Consider the following 23723-nt stretch of genomic DNA (forward strand, 5'->3'; position numbering starts at 1 on the left):
GAGCCACCCAGCACCCCTAAAATGTTAAAGCTGGAAGGGACTGTGGAGCTTCTCTGGATCGATATCCTCACTTTATAGATAAATGAGGACTGGACAGTGGGGAGGCCTGCCAAGGAGCAGCCAGAAACCTAGCAACACAGGGGTTCTCTTCTGATCTGCTGTGAGTTTAAAAACCAAGCAACTGAGGGGCACCTGGGTGGCTCAGTCGGTTGAGCGTCCGACTTCGACTCAGGTCACGATCTCGCGGTCCGTGAGTTCGAGCCCCGCGTCGGGCTCTGTGCTGACTGCTCAGAGCCTGGAGCCTGTTTCAGATTCTGTGTCTCCCTCTCTCTCTGACCCTCCCCCGTTCATGCTCTGTCTCTCTCTGTCTCAAAAATAAATAAACGTTAAAAAAATTTTTTTTTTTTTAAATTAAAAAAAAAAAAAAAAAAACAAGCAACTGAACTCGTTTGCACGGCTAAAGAATACATAGGCCAGTCCAGAGGTTGAGCAAGACTCTTCTTTAAGCAAAGGACAAAAGATCTGGAACCTGAACTCTGGCACAGACTGCTGTTTTTGTTTGCCTTACTTCCCAGTTCTTGACTGGGTTCAAGAATAAGGTTGCCCAACAAAGGGATTCCCAATAGGTGATGCATCAGTAGAGTTAATTATATGCTAAAATTATAGTTAATTATGGGCTAGGAAAAGACGGTACCTTTGGCTTTATTATAAAATAAGCTTCTAAATCAGTTTTCAGGGCGTCCAACTCTTGATTTCAGCTCAGGTCATGATACTACAGTTCGTGAGATCGAGCCCCACATCAGGCTCTGCACTGACAGTGCAGTATCTGCTTGGGATTCTCTCTCTCCCCCTCTCTCTGCCCTTCCCTCGCTCTGTCTCTCAAAATAAATAAACTTTAAATCAATTTTCCTCTTAATCATTTTCAAAGATGTCCTTTATTTTTAAGAAGAGTGTTCAAATTATAGAATCATACACCTTTCAGAGAGGGGAAGTAGCAGCAAACTTACCTATAAAAAAAGAGAAAGCTATACAAAGACTATACAAAGCAATCCGTGGCTCCCTGTGATTACCACAAGCATTGCAGGTGTTAAAGCAGACATTGCTCAGATGAGGAAATACACACTGGCTATTCCCCCACCACAGTACCTTGCTGTCCAGGAGAAGGTTGTCTGGCTTGATGTCTCTGTGGATGAATCCAAGTTGGTGAATGGAGTCTATTGCTAATACTGTTTCTGCTATATAAAACTGAGTCTCCTCTTCTGTCAGGGTATCTTTTTTCATTAACAGGGTCATCATGTCCCCTGGAAACAAGATACAAAGCCAACACACACACATACATACACACACACACACACACACACACAAACACACACACAACAATGCATGAGTAAGTGCCAGTTTTCAGATAGGTCTTCCCTATCTGCCTACATAAGGCAGTGCTAAACAGGACTCTTTTGTGTTCCAGAAACTGACCCACACTGCCGACATGGGTGGAAATGGTAAGTAGTTTCTAATACTTAAAGGTAAAACATTCACAGCCACAGAGAACAAAATGCTTTTAACCTAACCTGATGCTGACCACTAAGCAGTGATTCCCATTTTATTCTGGAGAGAAAAAGGAAAATTCTCTCACACTTTAAAAAAAAAAAAAATTCCTTAGGGTAAGTTTTTGGACTAGGGGAAAAAGTTACTTTACTTTTTAATTTGTCTGCAAACTACCATTTCCACATAGGTTATACCGCCATTGTTATAAATATAGGCTGAAATGCCAAACAAAAACTAAATACATGAGGAGACTGAAAACAAGCTCTCCAATTTGTTTACAAAACACCTGAACATAAATAAAAAGGTGAGATTTAGGTAGCACAGTGTAAGTCAACAAAAGCTAAAAAGGAACTGAAAATGCTACATACTGGGGTATGCAATGGCTGCCTCTCAGAAGTGCAAGGTGAACACGCCCCAAGATCAGCAGAGTGTTTTCTCCACTGTTACTATAGGTAAATATACACCAATATGCTTTATGCGACTTTTACAACACAGGATCAGTATTCTAGCAGTTAAAAGGTAAACTCCCTAGTTTTCTGCAAAGTCAAAATTTAATTATTTCTGCTTACTATCAGCAACATAAAATGGTGGGGAAAAAAAGATTCTGATCCTAACTCAATGGCTAGACAAAAGCAAAGCAAAGAAAATATTTAGAAGTAGTTTAAAGCTAAGAGAAACAGCAAAGATTCATCTTAGATTCCATATAAAGCCAGTTATGGTCGGAAAACAGGGAAAAGAGAAAGAAACCTCTGATTTTAATAGAGCATCATACTGCTTTTTGAATTTCACTTATAACTTTGGGGGAATTTTTTGTATTCTTAGAGAAAACTGGATATTTTACACTCAGGCAAAAATTAAACCATTTATGCTCTCTTTTTTGACCCAAGACTTGAAAAACAGGATTCCCTAATCATTCCTGACAGCTACATATTCCATCTGGAGGCACACCAGAGATGTGGAGGTGGGGCACTCAGGCCAGCTCTAAGGTAGCTGTGTGGCCTCAGTGCTATGGCTCAGGAGAGCAGAGTTTGCCCAGATCAGAGAGCTCAAGCCAGATGGTCTATGGCTCTGAGGCCAGCTCCACCGAGGGCAAAGGGCGGGGTCCAGGAGACATGAGAAGCTATGGAAGACGGGGCGTGTAAGGCTTGAGGAGACCCGTGTCAAGGGGCTGGTGACTGAGCTGCTTCTTATTCCTATTTAAGAACTAGCATCTAAATGTTAAAAAGTTTCTCCCCATTCTATCAGACTCTTCCCTAACTTTCATCAATTGTTCATAAAAAACTGGTGACCCTAGATCTAAATAAAAGTTGTCACAAGATCAAAATATTATGCCACAGTTACATTTGCTTTGCTATAGAACCAAAAAGAGAAAAAGTTTTCTTTTTTTCCCCCACCAGAGTGTGCTCACAGCTCATCTGTTCACTGGCAAACAGACTGTTCCCCAGGACAGATGGTATATTCTGTTATGGGTTTACTTTGGAGCTGTCTTAGGAGACACACATGCTGAGTTATGTAAAACTTGAAATCTCAGAAATGAGAGACTGAGTCTGGCTACTAATATAGGTAATGAGAAATTCACTCCTTATTAATGTAAGTTATACCAAAAGATAAAAAGTTGAAGCAAATCACATAATAGCTTCAATCTGGTCATTTGGGTAACTGATTATACGTGATTCCCATTGACAGGAGAGCAGGCAGAGTCCCTAGTTTATTCCTATACATTTAAAAAGAAAAATAAAAGAAAGAAATGTCCATCTGAAATCATGAGAATGAGTGAGAAGGTTACTTTTATGGCACTAAGAATTGTAGAAAGGCACCCCAGCACAAGACAGGTTACTGACCTCCTTTACAGACCTAAAAAAGATTTAGAAAGCAACTTTGTGAACACGATTAAAAGCAGAAAGGAGGGTTAATTGATGTGAGAGAGAAACCACAGAACAAAAAGGAAAAATGACCTTTCATCGTCAAGTAATTACCTCCAGGCAGGAACTCCATGATTAGGTAGAGGTTTAGCTTATCCTGAAAACTATAGAACATTTTCACAACCCACAAACTGTCTGCCTCCACTAGAATGTCACGCTCCGCACGAATGTGGCCAACCTGGAGGTATACGCATTTGATTAATGACAAGCCTTGCTCTGCTTCATTAGACTGTATATTTGTTTAAACAAGTTAAGTACCGTTTGAGTATTCAATTGTGATGATGCAAAAGATCTAATTTATGCTTAGGCAAACCTATGAACTCAAAATTGACAACACTGGACTTGACGGTATTCAGTCATGAACACTTGAGTGATGAAAGGCTTACAAAAGGACAAAATGAATGGCTGTCATGCAAACGGCAACTTTAACAGTGCTGTCAATTGAACCTGTGATTAATTAAAAGTACCATTCTTTTGCACATCTTTTTGTCCTAATAACCTTTTATGACAAAAATTAGTCCCCAAGATGAAACTCTCTAAACAAGTCCTGCCTCAGGTCTGCAATGGTGTCCGCAATGACAGTGCCCTGGCTGACAATTCTAGAATACTATACCACAGTATTCAGTTCGCTGCTGTGCACAGAGTATGTGCTCAATTCTTACGGAATGGAAATACAAGAATACCTAAGAAGAGTTACTGATTCGAATTTATGGTATTTCCAGCTTTCTGCTCTTACTAAAATATCTAGCCAAGGGAGACCAAATTGCCAAAAGGTGGGAGAACTGGCAGAACTACTGACAGAACTACATTATTTCATAATAATGTTTTATTATCAAATTTACCTTATCGACTTGAAATATGTAAGAGTAATCAAACCACAACTGCGTATTATCAAATCCTGTCCCCTCTCCTCTTACACTAAGTGTCACAAGATGCAAAGGTGGGTTCAACCAGGTCTACATTTATTAAGACCCAGTGCGATCCTTGAATAGAAGTTTTGTTCTTAACATATGCAGCAGGGCTTCAGTCCTACCCTATGTTCACAGGTAAAGATGTACCAAAGTTCATAAACTAGCACTTCCGGTTGGCAAACTCAGCGCATGATTGTTGTTTTGTTCAATACGATGTTCGATACGATGCTTTGTTTTATTGCAATGTCTTTAGCAAAGCCAGGCACTCTCTCTTCCAATTGGACACAGGTCCCACCCTTCTCTCCTGTCTTACCCCTAACCTGCCTCATTCTTCCCTTCAGGCCCAAGGGAAGTATTGAGTTTACATATCTCAGTTTCCAGTCTCTACTAAAATTCTTTGGGAAATTTTTAAATAGCTTCAATGTTGCAGAAAACTTGCATTTTTACATTTCTCTCTCCTTAGGGCATGAGGGTGGGAAAATGGTAGATAAGGGTGGTAAGGAACAGTGTTATGAAATCACAAAGAAGCTGAGTAAAGGCTAATGCTTTTACTCAGCTTTAATACAGAAGCAAAGCTTTTGGGAAACACTAATGCACTTGCTCAACCGCAGCTGTGGCTGTGCCCCAGTCATCACCGGACATAAAGACTGCGCAAGCCAGCCTCCAGCTGCCTCTGCTCTCCTGGCTCCCAACAAGGCCTCTACCTGCTGCAGGGAGCCAAAAAAAAAAAAAAAGGGGTGGGGAGGCAGAACTATTACCACTCGTCACTCACCTCGGAGGACAGAATGGTGATGGCAACACTCTCTGTTTGTTAAGAGGAAAGCTACAGGCCACCTACGCACACCTTGCCCTTCTCTCCTGGGGCTGAAACAGCAACTAGGAACCTCAAGATCTAAGAGTGGAGTGAGGTTAACATAGGGTAAGGGAAGGAAGAACCAAAGGTGCAACTCACATCAGAGGTTCCCTTTCTCTGTTCCATAAATATTTAATGGGGTGGAGTCACATGCTAGTTGCTACCCTGAGCACTAGGAAAGCAGAGATAAAAGTCCATCTTTTGTCCCCTCCTAATACTGTACTAGCATCACAATTGGAGGTTTTCCTTTAGCAATGTAAGAGAAACATGAAAAAACTAGCTAAATGCTGGTCTCTTGTCCTTTAAAATTTATTTTCCAGACGGCAAAATTCCCACCCTATGGATCAGAATAACGACCTAAACTCTCAGTGGGTAGCTCTAACTCCTGTTCAGTTTAGTAAAAGCAAAGAAAAAACTTTTCCTAGGGGAAAGGAACCTGTACCTACAAAAAGTTAGGCTCTGAGTCTAAACTTGGTCAGCCCTACCCAAGTGATGGGTCTGCACTGGTCTACTTCCTCTCACGCCCTAGCACCAACCACACTTCTTCAAGATGGCCAACTCAGGTAGAGTCTGTGACCAGAAACTTTAACTGGATCACACTGAGATCAAATCTAGGGAGCACAGTCCAACAGCAAGGTGAGCTAACAAGTAAGCTAATACATTGTTTAAAATCCTAATTCTCATGGAAAGCTCCTCTACTTTCATGTAGGAACACTTTAGAAAATGATTTTGAAGAAGGCACAGTATTTGAAAAAATGTTTTTACACTGTATATTTGAATTGTCCTCTGTTACCATGCTGGGCAACTGGCACATGTTATGAAGGATTAATAAGTGAAAATCATGATGCATACTTTTTACATTTTATTCTGAACACTAATTATTTGATAAAGAAAGGTTTTGAGACTTGGTGAAAACTATAGGAAGGGCACCTGGGTAGCTCAGTCGGTTAAGTGTCCAACTTCAGCTCAGGTCATGACCTCGGGGTTCGCGAGTTCGAGCCCCACATTGGGCTCTGTGCTGACAGCTCAGAGCCTGGAGCCTGCTCTAGATTCTGTGTCTCTGTCTCTCTCTACCCCTCCCCCACTTGCACTCTGTCTCGCTCTCTTTCTCTCAAAAATAAACATTAAAAAAATTATTTTAAGTAATTTAAAAAAATAAATAAAGTTATATGAAATAGGTCTTATAAAAATAAAACTTACTTGTGAAATACAAAATATACTGACTCATCACTACAGTTTTCCATTTTCCTTTTCAAGACTAGCTAAAACTCTTTCAGGGCCTATACCCATACCACACACTAATTTTTAAACACATAAATAGGGCTGTTGAGCATTCTGAGTAAGGTTGGTATCAGCATAAACTATAGTGTCTGAATGTTTACTGCCAGGGTATTTGATACTGTCAACCGAAATTCCTGGGAGTCTAAGCTTATAGGTAACACATGAGAATTAAAGAGAAAATAAAAACTTCAAAATTTCGCTGGCACTTAAAAGGACTGAGAAGCTTCAGTGATTACACCTCCCTTCTAGAGGCAAAAAAGACTGGGTGTGGGGCCAGTCTCCAACCCTGCTCTTTCACTCTGTGTCCAGGGCTCTCCTTGGCACAGGCTCTCTGTCTTCCTGGAGCACCTGATCCTTTACAGGACATATGCAGGCATCACCCACTAAAATCTGTTCTTAAGCAAACAGCTAAATTAAATTAGATTTACAGAAAAGTTGCATTCTTGTTTTTAATATATTATCCAAAATTTAAAATTTTATTTTGCATAAAGTTACTTTTGCATCTTATACATCTACTTGCAAAGTAGGTTTAGGTTTTAGAAAGTGTTCTCGCTCCTTAAAGGAGAAATTGTACTGCTCTACCGTTTGCATTAGATTTTTTCAAATTCATTCAGAAAGAAGACTGGTCTGTCTTGGGTAGCAATGAGCTACTGAGAAGACCCAACTTTGGTTTGGGTATACAGAATGAAGCATATTAAGACACATTTTAGACTGCAAATTCCAAATTCTAATTCCTAAGGCTCAGTCCCAAAGTGTGTGTGTGTGTGTGTGTGTGTGTGTGTGTGTGTGTGTGTGTGTGTGTATCAGCATTCAATAGGAACGTGTCATCACAGCAAGTGTGACCCCAAAAATAGGCTCCTCATGACAAGCACAGCATGTGATCAATTGGGAGACACAAACAGCAGATGCTTCTAATAGGTTTTCAACTTTTAAAAGACTGCACATAACATAAGGCATTATTTGTACTTTTAAAATACATGTAACTGCTTCTTTGTTGGGGAAAGAAAAGTAATACATGTATATTTGTACATGACAGTGCTAAAGAAAACTGTAATAAGAAAATACATTTCAAATAAACAAAAGGAACAGTTTTACGTAACAAAAAGCTGATAAGCAGCCTAAGATCACCGTTACAATTGTGGTTTACCTGCTCTTTTTCAAGCATATCTGCTTTACGGAGTATTTTCATCGCATACACATGCCCTGTATCTTTCTTCTGAACAAGCCGCACCTAAGAGTTATAAAAGAAATGCCAAGTCAAAAGTTCACAATGCCAACGTAATTAATGCTTTCATGTGTTATAGGAAGTAATTTAAACTGGAAAAGTGTTACAATTTTAATATAAACAACCAGCAATAAAAAAAAAACAAAAACAAAAAACAAAACAGAAAAAAAGTGCTTTTTAACATTCCAAAATGAGTAGATTTATTATACACGGTGAAGTCAGTTCTGAAAACTTTCTCAGGTATCTCTAGATCTGAACAGTTTGGCTCCCTCGTTGAACAAGTCAATCCTATTTGAAAACCCTCCCTTTTGAACTTAAGGACTCATTATAACCATGGCACCTGTCACCCACAAGCTCAGACAACCTAAGGAAGTGATTGCAACAGTGTTTAAAACAAAAGCAAAAGCTCATGTGCAAGAAAAATGTCTAGAAGGAAAAAACCTAAAATGTGTCATTAGGGAAACAGGGTTTTGTGCAGTTTTCCTCTTTCTTATCCTCCAATGTTTTTAGAGCACATAATTTTATGATGAAAAGAAAATCAATAGTCCACAAACCCAAAGAAAAACTTTTTGGCAAGTCCCTGCACATCCTCCCCTGCAACCCCCCACCCCCACCAAGATACTTAGGCTATCTCCTCCCTGCACCTTTCTTCATGTTTTTCCTGACTGAGTCCCACGTCCCTTCCTCACTAAACAGAAAGTTCTTTTAGAGGTAGTACCATACTCTTCCCCTGTCTCCAGGAGCCAACAGGGATTTTGAACACTGAGGGATCAATTTAATCTTTCACCTGTGCCTTTGAGTATGTACTCACATTTCCCCTAGGTACGGGTTTTTAATAATATGCTGCTCAATTTATACAAAGTTAATGAAACTATGGCATCATCCACTTTGGGTGAGTCGTCCACTTTGGGTGTTTTCCACTAATGAGGATGACCTTGCAGGGGCTCATTTAAACCCTCCCCATAGACCCCTCTTATGACCGAGCAAGATGCATCTACAAGACCTGGTGGGACAAATGCTTTCAACTCTCTACCACTACCTGTATAACCCGTTTCTATAATCTCTGTCTCCTGGGGCCACCTTTTTAGAGCAATACAAATCTAGCGGGAAGAAATAAAGGGTGGATATATGCTGTTAGTTTGCTCCTGAAGAGGCAGTGTGAGACTGGGAAAAGCAAGAGCTTTAAGATCAGGAACTCCTTTAAGAAACAAAACAAACAAGCAAAGGGAAAAAAAGAGAGACAGACAGAGAAACCAAGAAATAGACTCTTAACTATAGAGAACAAACTCATGGCTACCAGAGGGGACATGGGGGAATGGGGGAAACGGGGTGAGGAATGAGGAGTACACTTGTCATCATGAGCACTAGGTGATTAAAATGAAAACTTTAAAAAAAAAAAAAAAGATTAGGAACTTCTGGGCCCAACTTCTGGTACTGCTGCTCAATGGCTATGTGACTATGGAGCATTACATATCCTCTCTCGGAGTCTTAATTTCATCGTCTATAAAATGAGTCATTGTCATGATTATAGGAGAGAAACACTCAGTAAATAGTAAATATTGATTTCCTTCTACCTTTCAACTCTCCCTCTAAATCAATACTTAAAGCGTCAACATCATCTCTGGCAAAACAGAAGAACAATCAGAGATCTGGGTCAGTGGAGGGGGAGGAAAGGACAGACGGCAGTTACAATGTGGGCCTGGCATGTCTGACCCACCTACCCCATATTTCAGTTCTATCAACAATCATGAGCTTATGATACGTTGGCAGCTTCAAAGTTCTGTGGTATTTTTATATCTTATCTGGTAAGTAGCTGTGGTTTTTACCTCACCGAATGCTCCTCTGCCTATTACTTTTAAGGATTCAAAATCTTCCAATCCAAGTCTTGTTCTCTTCAAACGAAGAAACTCTGTTTCCTTCCGAGCATGTGCTGATCTCCTCAGTCGTTTCTAACGTTTAAATAAAGGGGGAGAGAGGAGGGAAGGGGGGGAGCTGAATTTCTGCAACTCCATAGCAGTCTTACTCATGACTGGAAAGCAGGGCCATGCCGATTAATCATGACCTTCTCACAGGTGAGAGCCTCACAGAAGAACCCTGAAGAGGCCACTCCTCTCCTCCCCTCCCCAGCTTCCGGATACAAAACCAAACCATTCTGATCACTGGGGTGCCTCCGGTGGACTTTGACTAACCTACTTCAGCAGTCAATTATTCTAATGAAGGCAGAATAAACAATCAATATTTTCCTTTAAACTTTTTTATATAAAATCAAAGTGTGGGTTTTTTGGTTTTTTTTTAACACATTCGAGTTCATTTTATGCTCTATAATTCCAACAAGACTTTGGTATTTTTCACCATTTTCCTGGATTCTGTGATTCATTCCTATTTTTGAAAGCATTTCCGCGGTCATTTCAGTTCCTTGCACAGTTTCTTAACTGTATTTTCTCCTACCAAGTCTGTAGACACTGGGGGAAGGGCTGATTTGAGAAATATTTTGCCTTGATAATGATTTCAGGCATTTGCACCACTTCTGTGGAGATATTTCCATGACTTCTGTAAATATGCTATGGTTTCCTTTTAAAATTTTAATTTGATCTCATCTCTTTCTTTTCTTGGAATTCTAAATCTAATTAATTTATTACAACTGGGCCTAAATAAGACTTCCTCTCCTGGGTACTCAGTAATTAATTTCTCCATCTTCATGAATATCTAAATCCAGAAGTGCACCAGCCCTCCTAAGTCCCTCTGCTACTAAGCCAAAACCCTTTCTCTATGCACCAAGGCTAACAACTTGCTGCACAAGACTCGCCACGTTGGGTTTCAAGGAAAAACTTCCCAATATTAATTACCTCTTCGTCCTTTAGGCCTTCCTCTTCCATCACTTTTTCTAACTTCTTTTGTCTAAAAATAAATAAAAATATTTGAAATAACATTTGATAACTTTCTGAAAAAGCCTATACAAACACAGGGTTTTTTGTAATGATAAAAACAGGTAAATCTCAAAGTGCCTCATTAAAACAAATTACAGTTACTAAAGACAAGTGAAAAGATTCCCACCCTCTGTTAGTTCTACCTTTTGAAAAAGATTGTATAAGATGTTAATGCAACAAAGAATCTTATTTCAAAATGAAAAGTTCTCTTTCCTTTATTTTTAAGTTATTTCCTGCTTAACAAACCACAAAACAGCTGGTGTTTGATAACCTCTTCTATCAGGGTGTTTCTCTCTCTCTCCCAGACTGGTATCTACTTCCTTTATTTTTACATCTTCCTCCTCCTCCCTGCCACAAACAAAGAGCAATAAACACTAGTAAAGGCAGAATTTGGAGATTTGGGGTGGAGGGGAGAAAGGGGAATGGTCAAAATACGTGATTGGCACCACTATTAAAACTTAAGACTCTAAATCCTTGGGTTATTAAACTTTAAAAACTGCATCCAAGAGTATTTTTGAGCTACAATCTCACAGTGAAACAAGTAAAACTTCCTTATAACCAATTCCACACAACCTTTATTTATTCAGCATAATAAATGAAAGCACATGGGCTGGGATCTCTATCACTTATCAGCATTCCTGATAGCAGGCAATGTGAGCAGGACAGGGAAGAATGAAAGTACAGAGTACACAAGTACACGCAGCAACAGCATGTAGTCAATGCGGGGGAGGCACACAGCACTTCAAATGCCACACTTCAAATGTCAGTCTGTAGACGACTAAAAGCTACAGAGGCCTGTGTATAAAGGAGTGAGGTGATGAGGTTCTATTTTAAAATGACAGCCACAGTAATAAGCTGACGGGCTGGCAGGGAAAGCAACTGACAACGACTGAGGCAGACTGAAAGCTTTAGTAACGATTCAGACGAGCAGTAAAGATCTGGAACTAAGGCTAGAAACCTAGAATGAAGTGAACAGAGCTATTGCAAAGATGACCAACTGGCAGCAGGAGTCAAAGGAAAAATCTTACAATTTCTTGTGTGGGAGGATAATGACACCAGTAACCAAGAGAGGAAACACAGAGAAAGGACCAAGGGAAAGATAATGGGTTTTATTTTGGTCAATAAATAATTATTGCAATAATAGTAATTAGTTTAAATCAGTGTCATGTTAGAAATCATATTACACATCCACAGGATCAGATGACATCAAGAATTCATATCCAAGCTCTCAGGAAGTAAAAAGATCTACTCTGACCCTGATTCGGGGGGGGGGGGGGGGTGGGGAGTCGGGGAAGCACGGGCATGGCTCCCAGTCTGCCCACTTCTCTTCTCTGAGTTCCCAGAATATTTTGGGGTATGTATCTATGTGTGCACATTACTGGAAGGAGAAGGCTGTATTACTGGTACTTTCAGGAGTGTAAATTAATTCCATTTCAGTGGTTAAATAGTTGAAGTAGAGAAGAATAAAAAGAATCAAAGATAACATCACAGCAAGAACTATAATATCTCAACCATGGTTAGCTCTTTTTGTGCCTTGAGTATCAAACACCATAATTTCCGACTATGTTTTTTTGAATGACCACACCAGACTAGGCTAGAAGTCCAATGTGCTATCATATAATGTGTGTCCCAGAGATGGTTGCTTCTGACTGTGTATTTTTTTTTTTTTCCGAAAGAGAGAGAGGGGGAGAGAAAGGCAGAAGGAGAGAGAGAATCTTAAGCAGGCTCCGTGCTGGGCATGAAATCATGACCCAAGCCAAAATCAAGAGTCAGACCGTAACAGTCTGAGCCACCCAGGCACACCTGCTTCTGACTATATTTTAAATCTCAGTTCCAACTAAGAAGCTTTCCATAGCTTGACTGCAAGCATAATTAAATTGGTTTCTGTAGAATATCTACCTGAGAGCAAAGTTATCAGAATCAACTCCTTGAACACAATCAGATTCATTCATCAGAAAAGTATCCAGAAAAAAGCCTATCCATGGTAATGATACTGGGGCCAAGCCAATGAAGATCTTAAAGACACCAAAAATGGCAAGCATAGCCTGAAATGAGGCTTACAAATGATATCTTCTGTGAGATGATCCCAAGAAATTACCATCAACTTTGTTAGATTCATGATGACATTGTAATTACACAAGTAAACGGCCATATTTTACAAGATGTACCCTACAGTACGTAGGAAATGACAGATGTTTAAATTTTGTTTTGAAACACAACTGCAAGAAAAAATAAAATGGAATAGATGAAACAAATTTAACAAAATCTTGATGATTACTGAATCTGAGGAATGAGTATATGGGGGTTTATTGTAAGATACATAGATACCAACATAGAAAGACATATAGTCTTTCTATATGTATGTTTAAAAGTGTTCATAATGAAAAAGAAAAGCAGGCCCCTCCACTGTGTGTCCCTGGTGGAAGAGCCAGTTTAGCTAACACTCCAGCCATTGGTGAAGCTACTCTTGCACTCAACTCCAAAGGTCCAGAGCAGAACCCCAGGAGAAAGACTGCCCACTTACACTTGGAGGCCACCCCCAACCTCACCCCATCAAGGGCTTTCTGTGAGCTCTACTTATCTGCATGAGAGCCCACTTCTCATAGGAGATGGTAAGGGCAAGTAGCTGAATCCTCCTTCTCCACTAAGAATAGCGTCTTGTACACAGCCAACTTCATAAAATGTGTGTTGCCAAATGGGGAGGAAAAGATCCAAGTGTGTATCAATGTGCAAACATATTTATGACTGCATGTAATTAGCCCCTTTTGCCAACCTTAAGTTCACCTCCCAGTACAGCTTGATTCAGAGGTTGCAGAAATTGGAGAAAAGAGCTAATCCACTCTACAAGACAGCTGACTAGACAATATTTCTAATTTCTGTTGATGAGACATTTTAAAACCAGGAAAAATAGTAAAGAAATAAACACTACTTGTTATTTCCATGATCAAAATTGAGAAAACTCTCAAGAAATATCCTAAAAATGAATATTACAGATTTTTTAAAAATCTCGACAAATTACTTTGGTTTGACTGATATATCTAATCAGTGAATTAACAATCAAAGGTCAAGATTTACCCATTCCTGGGACTTAAATAAAACTGACACTTGCTGACTAATAGTAATCACAATATTACAACTCAGTATCAGATCAGACCAAATGCAGACAGGGGGAAATCTGGGTAAGACTATCTAACAGGAGTAGTAGAACTTGCTAATTCTCAAAGGGTAGAATGTAGGAAAATTCTTATTTGATTTGGGGTAAGAGGGGAGGAAACACACCATTACTTCCTATTAAATTAGGCTTTTGTGGCTTTAATTAATCCACCAAAATAGTATTTATGAAGAACAGAAACAACGCAATATTTAATAAGAAAACAATGCTGGGTGCCTGGGTGACTCAATCAGTTGAGCATCCAACTTCAGCTCAGGTCATGATCTCATAGCTCGTGGATTTGAGCCCTGCATCAGGCTCTGTACTGATGTACAGCTTAGAGCCTGCTTCAGATCCTCTGTCTCCCTCTCTCTCTATCCCTCCCCCACTCACACTCTGTCTCTCTCTCTCTCTCTCAAAAATAAACAAACATTAAAAAAAATTTTTTTTTAAGAAAAAAATGCCAGTTTCCTTGGTTTTGGTTTCAGGCTGCTATAAATTATTTTGTATGAATATCTAGGCAAGGGGCGCCTGGGTGGCTCAGTCGGTTGGGCCTCTGACTTCGGCTCAGGTCACGATCTCACAGTCCGTGAGTCTGGGCTGATGGCTCAGAGCCTGGAGCCTGCTTCCGATTCTGTGTCTCCCTCTCTCTCTGCCCCTCCCCCGTTCATGCTCTGTCTCTCTCTGTCTCAAAAATAAATAAACGTTAAAAAAAAAAATTGAATATCTAGGCAATAATCAATATCTACCACATAATTAGGATCACATAAGAGAAAGAATAGAAGTGGTGTTCCTAGAGAACCTTACCATCAGAGGCAAAACAAGGATTAAATAAAGAAGATGAGGGATGCCTGGGTGGCTCAGTCAGTTAAGCGTCTGACTTCAGCCCAGGTCATGATCCTGTGCTTAATGGGTTCAAGCCCCGCATCGGGCTCTGTGCTGACAGCTCAGAGCCTGGAGCCTGCTTCGGATTCTGTGTCTCTGTCTCTCTCTGCCCCTCCACTGCGCGCGCGCGCGCTCTCTCTCTCTCTCTCTCAAAAATAAGTTAACATTAAAAAAAATCATTAAAAAATTTTACCAAAAACACACATCCTAATCCTCTTAAGTGTCTACCATTCCCTTTGCGCAATCTCTTTTGGTTAATTTGATCTTTAAGAAAAGCAAAACCACCACCGCTTTTGGAAGGTATTTCCATCTTAAGAATCCAAAACAGGGGCGCCTGGGTGGCTCAGTCGGTTAAGCGTCCAACTTCGGCTCAGGTCATGATCTCACGGTCCGTGAGTTCGAGCCCCGCGTCGGGCTTTGTGCCGACAGCTCAGAGCCTGGAGCCTGCTTCGGATTCTGTGTCTCCCTCTCTCTCTGCCCCTCCCCTGTTCATGCTCTGTCTCTCTCTGTCTCAAAAATAAATAAAACATTAAAAAAAAAAAAAAAAAAAAGAATCCAAAACAAAAAAAGCACTGATTTCAACCCATTTTGGGGTGTAATTTAGTGTAAATCACAACGTAACACTTATTAATAACATAACACCATTATCGTATAATTACTAGAGAACAGGATACATATCAATAATGAACTTTAAGGCAGAGCCAGTAGGATTAAAAACCAAGTATTACAGGGTTGCCTGGGTGGCTTAGCTGCTGAATGTCAGACTCTCGATTTCAGCTCAGGTCATAGGATCGAGCCCAGTGTTGGGCTCTGCGCTAAGAGTGGAGTCCGCTTCAGATTCATTCTCTCTCTCTCTCTCTCTCTCTCTTGCTCTCGCTCTCCCTCCCTCCCTCTCTCTGACTCTCTCCCCCACTCTTCCACTCTCTCTCTGAAGTAAAAAAAAAAACAAAAACAAAAAAACCTATTATCAAATAAAACAAGTATCTTAATCAGAACTCGTAAGTATTTGTTTTCTTTCTATAATACCAGAAACTACAATTTCAAGAGAGTGGTTGTATTTGAAAATAACTATCTCCAACAGCATGCCTGGAGATATACTGCGCAAATTTATCCTTGAATTCCCCATGATCCCAACATAGGGCACTCTGCAGGCACTTCTCTGTTTCAGTGAACAGCAGCTAGCCACCACCAGCTATAAAATATTTTGCTATTTCACTTTCAGATCTGCATATTTAAAGTTCAATCATGATTTATACCTCATGGAGAGTGTGGCTGCAAAAGCTCTTATGAAAATATTAGTATATCAAATCCAGCAACATACAAAAAGAATACATTATATTATAATCAAGAGGGCTTTACCCCAGGAAGGCAAGGTTAATTTAACCTGCAAAAAATCAGCCCATGTAATTCATCATATTAAAAGAATAAACAGCAATGCAAAGATGCAGAAAAAGGATTTGACAAAATTCAACACACACTCATGTTAAAAACTCAGCCAAACAGGAACATAAGAAAATTTTCCCCAATCTACAAAGGACATCTCTGAAAAACCTACAGGTAACATCACAACTAATAGTGAAATAGTGAGTGCTTTTACCTTCAAATCAGGAACAAAACAAAAATGTCTACTCTCACCACATATAGTCAACGTTGTACCTGATATCCCAGCCAATCCAATAAGGCAAGAAAAAGAAGGTGATAGATTGGAAAAGAAGCAAAACTCTCTATTTGAATATGCATAATTGTTTACACAGAAAATCCTAAGGAACCTACCAAAAAAGCTACTAGAATAAGTAAATTAGCAAGTTGCAGGGCATAAGGTCAATATACAAAATTCAGGTATATTTCTATATGCCAGCAGCAACAACTGGAAAAAAAATTAAATATCCACTTACAACAACATCAAAACAACCCCAAAGTACTGGCAATAGATGAACAAAATAACATATAACAACCCCATATTAAACACTACAAAACACTTCTGAGAAAAATTAAAGACCTAAGAGAATGGGAAGATATACCACATTCATGTATCAGAAGATTCAATACTGTTAAGATGTCAATGCTCCCCCAAAGTGATCTTCAGATTCAGTACAATTATATTCATAATTCCATTAAGCTTTCCTCTAGAAATTGACAACCTGATTCTGAAACTTATATGAAAATAAAATTGCCACTTGCCATGCTGGCTGCATGCTTGCCTGCACCCTTCGTAGCCATGTCTTACAAAATTGAAGAAATCAAGGATTTTCTGCTCACAGCCAGGTGAAAGGATGCCAAGTCCATCAAGATCAAGAACAATAAGGATAATGTGAAGTTTAAAGTCTGATGCAGCAGATACCTTTACACTTTGGTCATCACAGACAGAGAGAAGGCAGGGAAACTGAAGCAGTCCCTGCCCTCAGATTTGGCAGTAAAGGAGCTGAAATGAACCCAGCAAACTAATTTGAACTGTATTAAAAATTTTAAAATTCTTGAAAGAAAGAAAGAGGGAAAGAAAGAAAGAAAGAAAGAAAGAAGGAAAGAAAGAAAGGCAAAGAAACTAGACTATCCAAAACAATCTTAGGGGGAAAAAAACCAACAACGAAGTTGAAGACTTAACCTGCATGACTTCAAAACTTAGCACAAAGCTAACAGTAACCACGTCAGTGTGATACTGACATAGAGACAAACAGATCAATGAAAGAGAATAAAAAATCCACAAATGGGGGCACCTGGCTGGCTCAATCAGTAAAGCATGCAACTCAATCTCAGGGTTGTAAGTGTGAACTCCATGTTGGGTGTGGAGATTACTTAAAAATAAAATCTTTAAAAAAATAAAATCTTGGGTGTCTGGGTGGCTCAGTTGGTTAGAGCACCCAACTTCAGCTCAGGTCATGATCTCATGGTTTGTGGGTTGAAGTGCCACATCGGACTCTCTGCTGTCAGTGTAGAGTGTACTTCAGATCCTCTGTCTCCCTCTCTTTCTGGCTCTCCCTCACTGATGAATGAATGAATGAATGAATGAAAGAAAGAAAGAAAGAATAAAAGACAGAAAAGAAAAAAACCTTCTAAAAAGAAAAAAAAAAAAACAGATACACGCTACATGGTATTTGGTTTTTGATAAAAATGCCGAAGAATCTAATGGGGAAAAGGAAATCTTTGCAACAAATGGTGCTAAAACAACTGAATATCCATAACAAAAAAATAAATCTCAATCCCCACCTCATACACTTATTAATTCAGGATGGATCATAGAACTAAATGTAAATACTAAATTATAAAACTTCCAGAAGAAAATGTAAACGAATATCTTTATGCCTTGGGAGGAGTGAAGATTTCTTAGAGATCACAGAATGCAATAGCTATAAAAGAGAAAAATGCCAAATTAGATTTCATCAAAACTATTTTTTTTATTAGCATTACTTTTATTTTAGAAAGAGAGAGCATGAGCAATAGAGAGGGGCAGAAGGAGAGGGAGGAAGGGAGAGGGAGAGGGAGAGGGAGAGGGAGAGGGAGAGGGAGAGGGAGAGGGAGAGGGGGAGAGGGGGAGAGGGGGAGAGGGAGAGAGGGAGAGGGAGAGGGAGAGGGAGAGGGAGAGGGAGAGGGAGAGGGAGGGAGAGAGAGAGAGAGAGAGAGAGAGAGACAGAGAATCCCAAACAGGCTCCACACTCAGCACAGAGCCCAATGTGGGGCTTGATCCCACAACCCTGGAATCATGACCTGAGCCAAAATCAAGAGTTGGATGCTCAATCGACTGAGCCACCCAGGCACTCCAGATTTCATCAAAATTTAAAACTTCTGGGGCACTTGGGTGGCTCAGTCGGTTGAGCATCCAACTTTAGCTCAGATCATGATCTCATGGTTTGTGGCTTCAAGCCCAGCGTCGGGCTCTCTGCTGTCAGCACAGACCCTGCTTCAGATCTTCTGTATCCCTTTTTCCCTGCCCCTTTCCTACTCACACTCTTTCTCAAAAATAAACATTAAAAAAAAATTTAGGGTGCCTAGGTGGCTCAGTCAGTTAAGCTTCCAACTCTTGGCTTCGGCTCAGGTCATGATCTCACGGTTCATGAGTTCAAGCCCTGCACCAGGCTCTGCGTTGACAGTGTGGAGCCTGCTTGGGATTCTCACTCTCTTTTTCTGCCCCTCTGCCACTGGTGCGGACTCTGTCTCGCTCAAAAAAAAAAAAAAAAAAAAAAAAAAAAAGGTTAAAAATTTTTTTAACTTTTGCTTATCTAAAGACACTGTTAAGAAAATGAACAGGAAAGCCAGAGACTGAAAGAAACTATTTGCAGAACATTTATGTGACAAAAGACTGGTAACTAGGACTTATAAAGAACTCCTACAACTCAATGGTCAAAAAATTTGAAGAAACACTTCACACACACACACACACACACACAAAATATAAATGACCAAAAGGCACATAAAAAAATGTTCACCATCATTAATCATCATGGCAATGCAAATTAAAGAGTAAGATACCACTAACCATCTATAAGAATAACTGAAGTTAAAAGACTAACAGACGTTTTGTTCGCAAAAATGTAAAGCAACTCGAACTCTCATACGTTATTGATAATATTTTAGAAAAAGGTCTAGCAGTTTCTTATAAAATGAAACATACTTATGTATATTTATGAACCAGCAATCCCACTCCTAAATATTTACCCAAGAATTGAAAGCAAATGTTCACAAAAAGATCTGTACACAAACGTTCATAGAAACATATCCAAAACAGTCAAAAAGTGGAAAAAAGCCCAGATGTTTATCAACATAAGAATGTAAAAACAGAGGTATAGGTATAGTCAGAAAATAGAATGGTACTCAGCAATATAAAGGAACAAACTATTGACACAACAGCAACATGGATGAACCTTGAAACATTAGGCTAAGTGAAAAAAGCCTTACTGAAATGAGTGCTTACTATATATAAATCCATTTACAACCTCCATTTGTATAGAATAAGCAAGAGTAATCTAAAATTACAATAGTGGTTACCTGGGGTTGAAGGAACATCTCCAAGAATCAAAGAACTTTCTAGGATGATGATAATGTTCTATGTCTTGGTAGGAGTTTCAGTTCTACAGGTACATACACTTGTGGGGCGCCTGGGTAGCTCAGTTAGGCGTCCGACTCTTGATTTCAGCTCAGGTCATGATCTCACAGTTCGTGGGATCAAGCCCCACATCAGGTTCTGCTCTGACAGTAAGGAGCCTGCTTGGGATTCTCTCCCTCTCTCTCTCTGCCCCTCCCCTGTTCACACATGTTCTCTCGCTCTCAAAATGAATATTTAAACTGTTTAAATTAAAATATTTAAAAATATGTGTATGTATATATATACACACATTGAACTCATTTGCTATACAAGAAGTAAAATATACTGACATCTGCAACATACTTTGAAGTACAGCAAAAAATTAAGATGGTTTAATGAATGGATAGAGATGGATAGATGGATATGTGATAAAACAATGAATGGTAATTGAAGAATCTAGATGTATATACGGGTATTCACTGTATAATTCCTTCAACTTTTCTGTACTTCTGAATATTTTCATAATAAAATGTTGGGAACAAAATTTTAATTACGAGTTACTATATAAATAATATATACCAGGTGCTAAGTGACTGAGTGATTGCTATGTGAGAAGCACTATGGTGGATACTCACATATGTTATATCTAATCCCCACAACAATCCTGCGAGGCAAGTATTATCCCCATTTTCCAGATTGGGAACTGATACATAAAAAGTCTAAGAAACTGGTCCTGGCCTCAGACAGCTACTAAATGGTAAAGGCAGGATTCTAAACCCAGGTCTGATTCCATAAGGGCTGCTCTTTCTACTACATCGCACTACTTTAACAATAAATCTAAGAATTTGGCCAATGTTTTCATACTACTATGGAATTCTGTGTTATTTTTTTTCTAAGAATTTATTTTTAAGTAATCGCTATACCCAACATGGGGCCCAAACTCACAACCCTAAGGTCAAGAGTGGCATGTTCCACTGATTGAGCCAGCCAGGCACCCCTGTGTTATTGGCTAGTAGTAGAAATAAGTGGGTTAATAGCAAGGACTTTGGAAATCAATGGCACTGTCCTTCCATTCTAATGGGATAGGATATAATATGGATGCTGCTATTCTTATCTCCTTTCAACAGTATTATGAATGTGTTTTGTGACACTAGACAGGAATGCCAAAACCATGACACAATTTTCTCAAACAAAATTCTTTACCTCATTTCTCGTTCTTCATGTTGAGCGATAAGGTTGCTATAAAAATTCTCCAGTGTCACTTTGGTCATTGTCACCCTTTCCTTTGTGTGATTACTCATGGATGAGCAAGGTGTTGAGCCTGTCATTGCCATGGCTGCTAGAAACAAAAAAAGAAGAGGTATTAGTTTTGGAGTTAGAATCCATCAACTATCACTCTCCTACCTCCCTGGTAGGAAAGTAAACTGGCACAAGTTTTCTGGAAGACAAACATGTAAATATATAACAAAAGCCACATAAACAGAATACTTGGTGAAAATAAGTATGTATTAATGTCCTATGACCCAGAAATACCATCTCTAGGTATAAGGCCTAAAGAAATTGTCACACATGTTCTTAAGGAGATATGCACAATGATGTGCATTAGAGGGGATGTTTATTATGCCATCATTTGTGACATAGGAAGTTGAAGCCAATTCAGTAAGGAAATAAATAAAATGCTGTGGGTGCACATAAAGAAATAACATGCAGTAGTCAGAAGCAAATCTATCTGTACCTAAAAGTGACATGAATATCTTTAAAACATCTTGTTAATTTTTAAAAAAGGAAGAGAACAAGATCGTAACACCATAAGCGTAAATTAAGAAGATATAATATAGACACAGTATAATTCTTTGCCATCCAAGAATCTACCTAAAAGAAATCAAAGACCCATAGGGATTCATACACAAGGAGACTCAATGTAGCAGTGTAATGGCAAAGGAAAACTTGAAATAACTTGAATATCCAACAACAGAACTGATTAAATTATCGATTTATGTGTTTACCAGATGTGCACAGAATTATTTGAAATAAATATCAAAATGTTACCACCGGCTTAACTTTAGGCAGTAAGAACGCAATACATCATTTTATTCGTTTGTGCTTTTCCATAATTTCCATATTTTCTTCAATGAATATGTACTATTACTATTAAACTACAAATAACTTTTTTTTAATTTACATTTATTTATTTTTGACAGAGAGAGACAGAGCACAAGTGGAGGAGGGGCAGAGAGAGAAGGAGACACAGAATCCGAAGCAGGCTCCAGGCTCCAAGCCGTCAGCACAGAGCCCGACACGGGGCTGGAATTCACAAACTGCGAGATCATGACCTGAGCCAAAGTCGGACGCTCAACCAACTGAGCCACCCAGGCGCCCCTAACTACAAATAACTTTTAAATCTGCCATTCCTATAGTTAAAAAAAACCTATGACTAAAATGTCCATTTATAGGTATTCATGTACTGACATATCTTATGATATTCGATAAATGCTTGCTGTCTATTTGGATTTACAAATTAAAACAAATAACTGTGATAAAAAACATCGTTACAAAGAAATAACCTGAATCATAATTTTAGTGATGGAAGAGATCTGAAAAACAAGGGACCCTAACCTCCTAGTTTTACATATGAGAAAACTGATACCAACAAGGTTTAAGTAGTTTATAGAACATTTTTTCCTAAATTTAAATTTCATCCTCCACCCCCACCCCAGATATTTTTGCCAGCCCATATTGTCACACTTGGCCACACCATTCACCAATCTGGACCTGCTCCAGCATTGGCAATAATGTTCAGTATTTTATCCTTATCATGCCTTCCTCCAACATGACTGCCTGCCTTTAAGTCTGTCCTTTCATCCCAATATAAAGCGGAGTAAAAGGAGGAGGGGCCAAGGGCCATTTTCAAAGATAGTACATTCTATGAAAAGTTTCCTTCAGGTTCCCTTTAATACTTAGCAGCTTTTTATTTTTTATTTTATTCTTTTTTTAATGTTTATTTTATTTTTGAAGGAGAGACAGAGTGTGACTGGGGGAGGGGCAGAGAGAGAGAGAGAGAGAGAGAGAGAGAGAGAGAGAATCTGAAGCAGGCTCCAGGCTCTGAGCTGTCAGCACAGAGCCCGACGCGGGGCTGGAACTCACAAACAGCAAGATCATGACCTGAGCTAAGTCGGACACTCAATGGACTCAGCCACCCAGACGCCCCATACTTAGCAGCTTTTTAAACTGTCTCGTAGATTAAAGCTATTAAGGAATGTGCAAATACTTATTATTACTAAGACAAAAGGCTTAACATTAAGCAACTTTATTAAAAAAATATTCAGGGAAAATCATATAAAAGAATAATTCTTTCAGAGCAAAGAAATTCAAAATCAAGGCTCTACTTCAAATGTTTTTATTGATGATGTGCCAAAATGATCAGTGACCACAAATTCAAGTGAACTCAGCTCTACCTTATGTTATTTGTTATTATGTTATATTTTTTATGGGGAAGTTTCTGCTAACACCAAACAAAGAAAACGCAAATGTTTTTAGGATATCAGTAGATTTTTCAAAAACCTCTGGTTTATGAAGCTTGGGTGTGGTTCCTTATTTGTCAGCCTATACCCCCTCCACCCACAATGAAAACCACATGCACTCTAAGTCTGGTGAAGAAATTTTGAAACCAGATTTAAAAACAAGTCTGAAGTAAGGGAGTGCTTTGTACTCCTCCCTGGTCTGAACATTTCTGGAGACATTTTTATAAATACACAGATGTGGTTACATTTTAACAACTGAAATTATTTTAACATAGAAATGCAACTAGAAGAGTGTTTAAACCTAAGACAAACAGCACCTTCCATGTAATAAGTGGTTAATAAACATAAGTTGAGCAAGTTAATGATTTTTCAGTTGTCAACAAAATTAAAGAACAAAATTACATTTACATTGATAGGTATATAAATACTGGGGTGGAGAAAGTTTTGACTCATTTAAGTCACTGGCATGGCTTCCTAAGCTTTTA

At 39.1% G+C, this 23723-nt stretch overlaps 1 protein-coding gene and 1 pseudogene across 2 annotated transcripts in view; one reads left to right on the top strand and one right to left on the bottom strand.

Annotated features, from left to right (window-relative positions):
* Positions 1 to 23723, bottom strand: part of STK38 (serine/threonine kinase 38) — a 41962-nt gene that overhangs the window by 15704 nt on the left and 2535 nt on the right. The window contains exons 2-7 of one of the 2 annotated variants that reach the window (XM_042938580.1): positions 20921 to 21056; positions 10584 to 10635; positions 9564 to 9686; positions 7660 to 7743; positions 3522 to 3645; positions 1147 to 1301 (exon numbers count right to left, since the gene is read on the bottom strand). In XM_042938580.1, coding sequence (XP_042794514.1) covers positions 1147 to 1301; positions 3522 to 3645; positions 7660 to 7743; positions 9564 to 9686; positions 10584 to 10635; positions 20921 to 21051 — 669 coding nt within the window. In that variant the 5' untranslated portion in view covers positions 21052 to 21056. The remainder of the gene's footprint in view (positions 1 to 1146; positions 1302 to 3521; positions 3646 to 7659; positions 7744 to 9563; positions 9687 to 10583; positions 10636 to 20920; positions 21057 to 23723) is intronic. The other variant, XM_042938579.1, reaches the window with a different exon arrangement.
* On the top strand, positions 16919 to 17431 carry LOC122219834 (annotated as a pseudogene).

This window comes from Panthera leo, chromosome B2 (assembly GCF_018350215.1).
Source record: "Panthera leo isolate Ple1 chromosome B2, P.leo_Ple1_pat1.1, whole genome shotgun sequence".
NCBI classification, from domain to species: Eukaryota; Metazoa; Chordata; class Mammalia; order Carnivora; family Felidae; genus Panthera; species Panthera leo.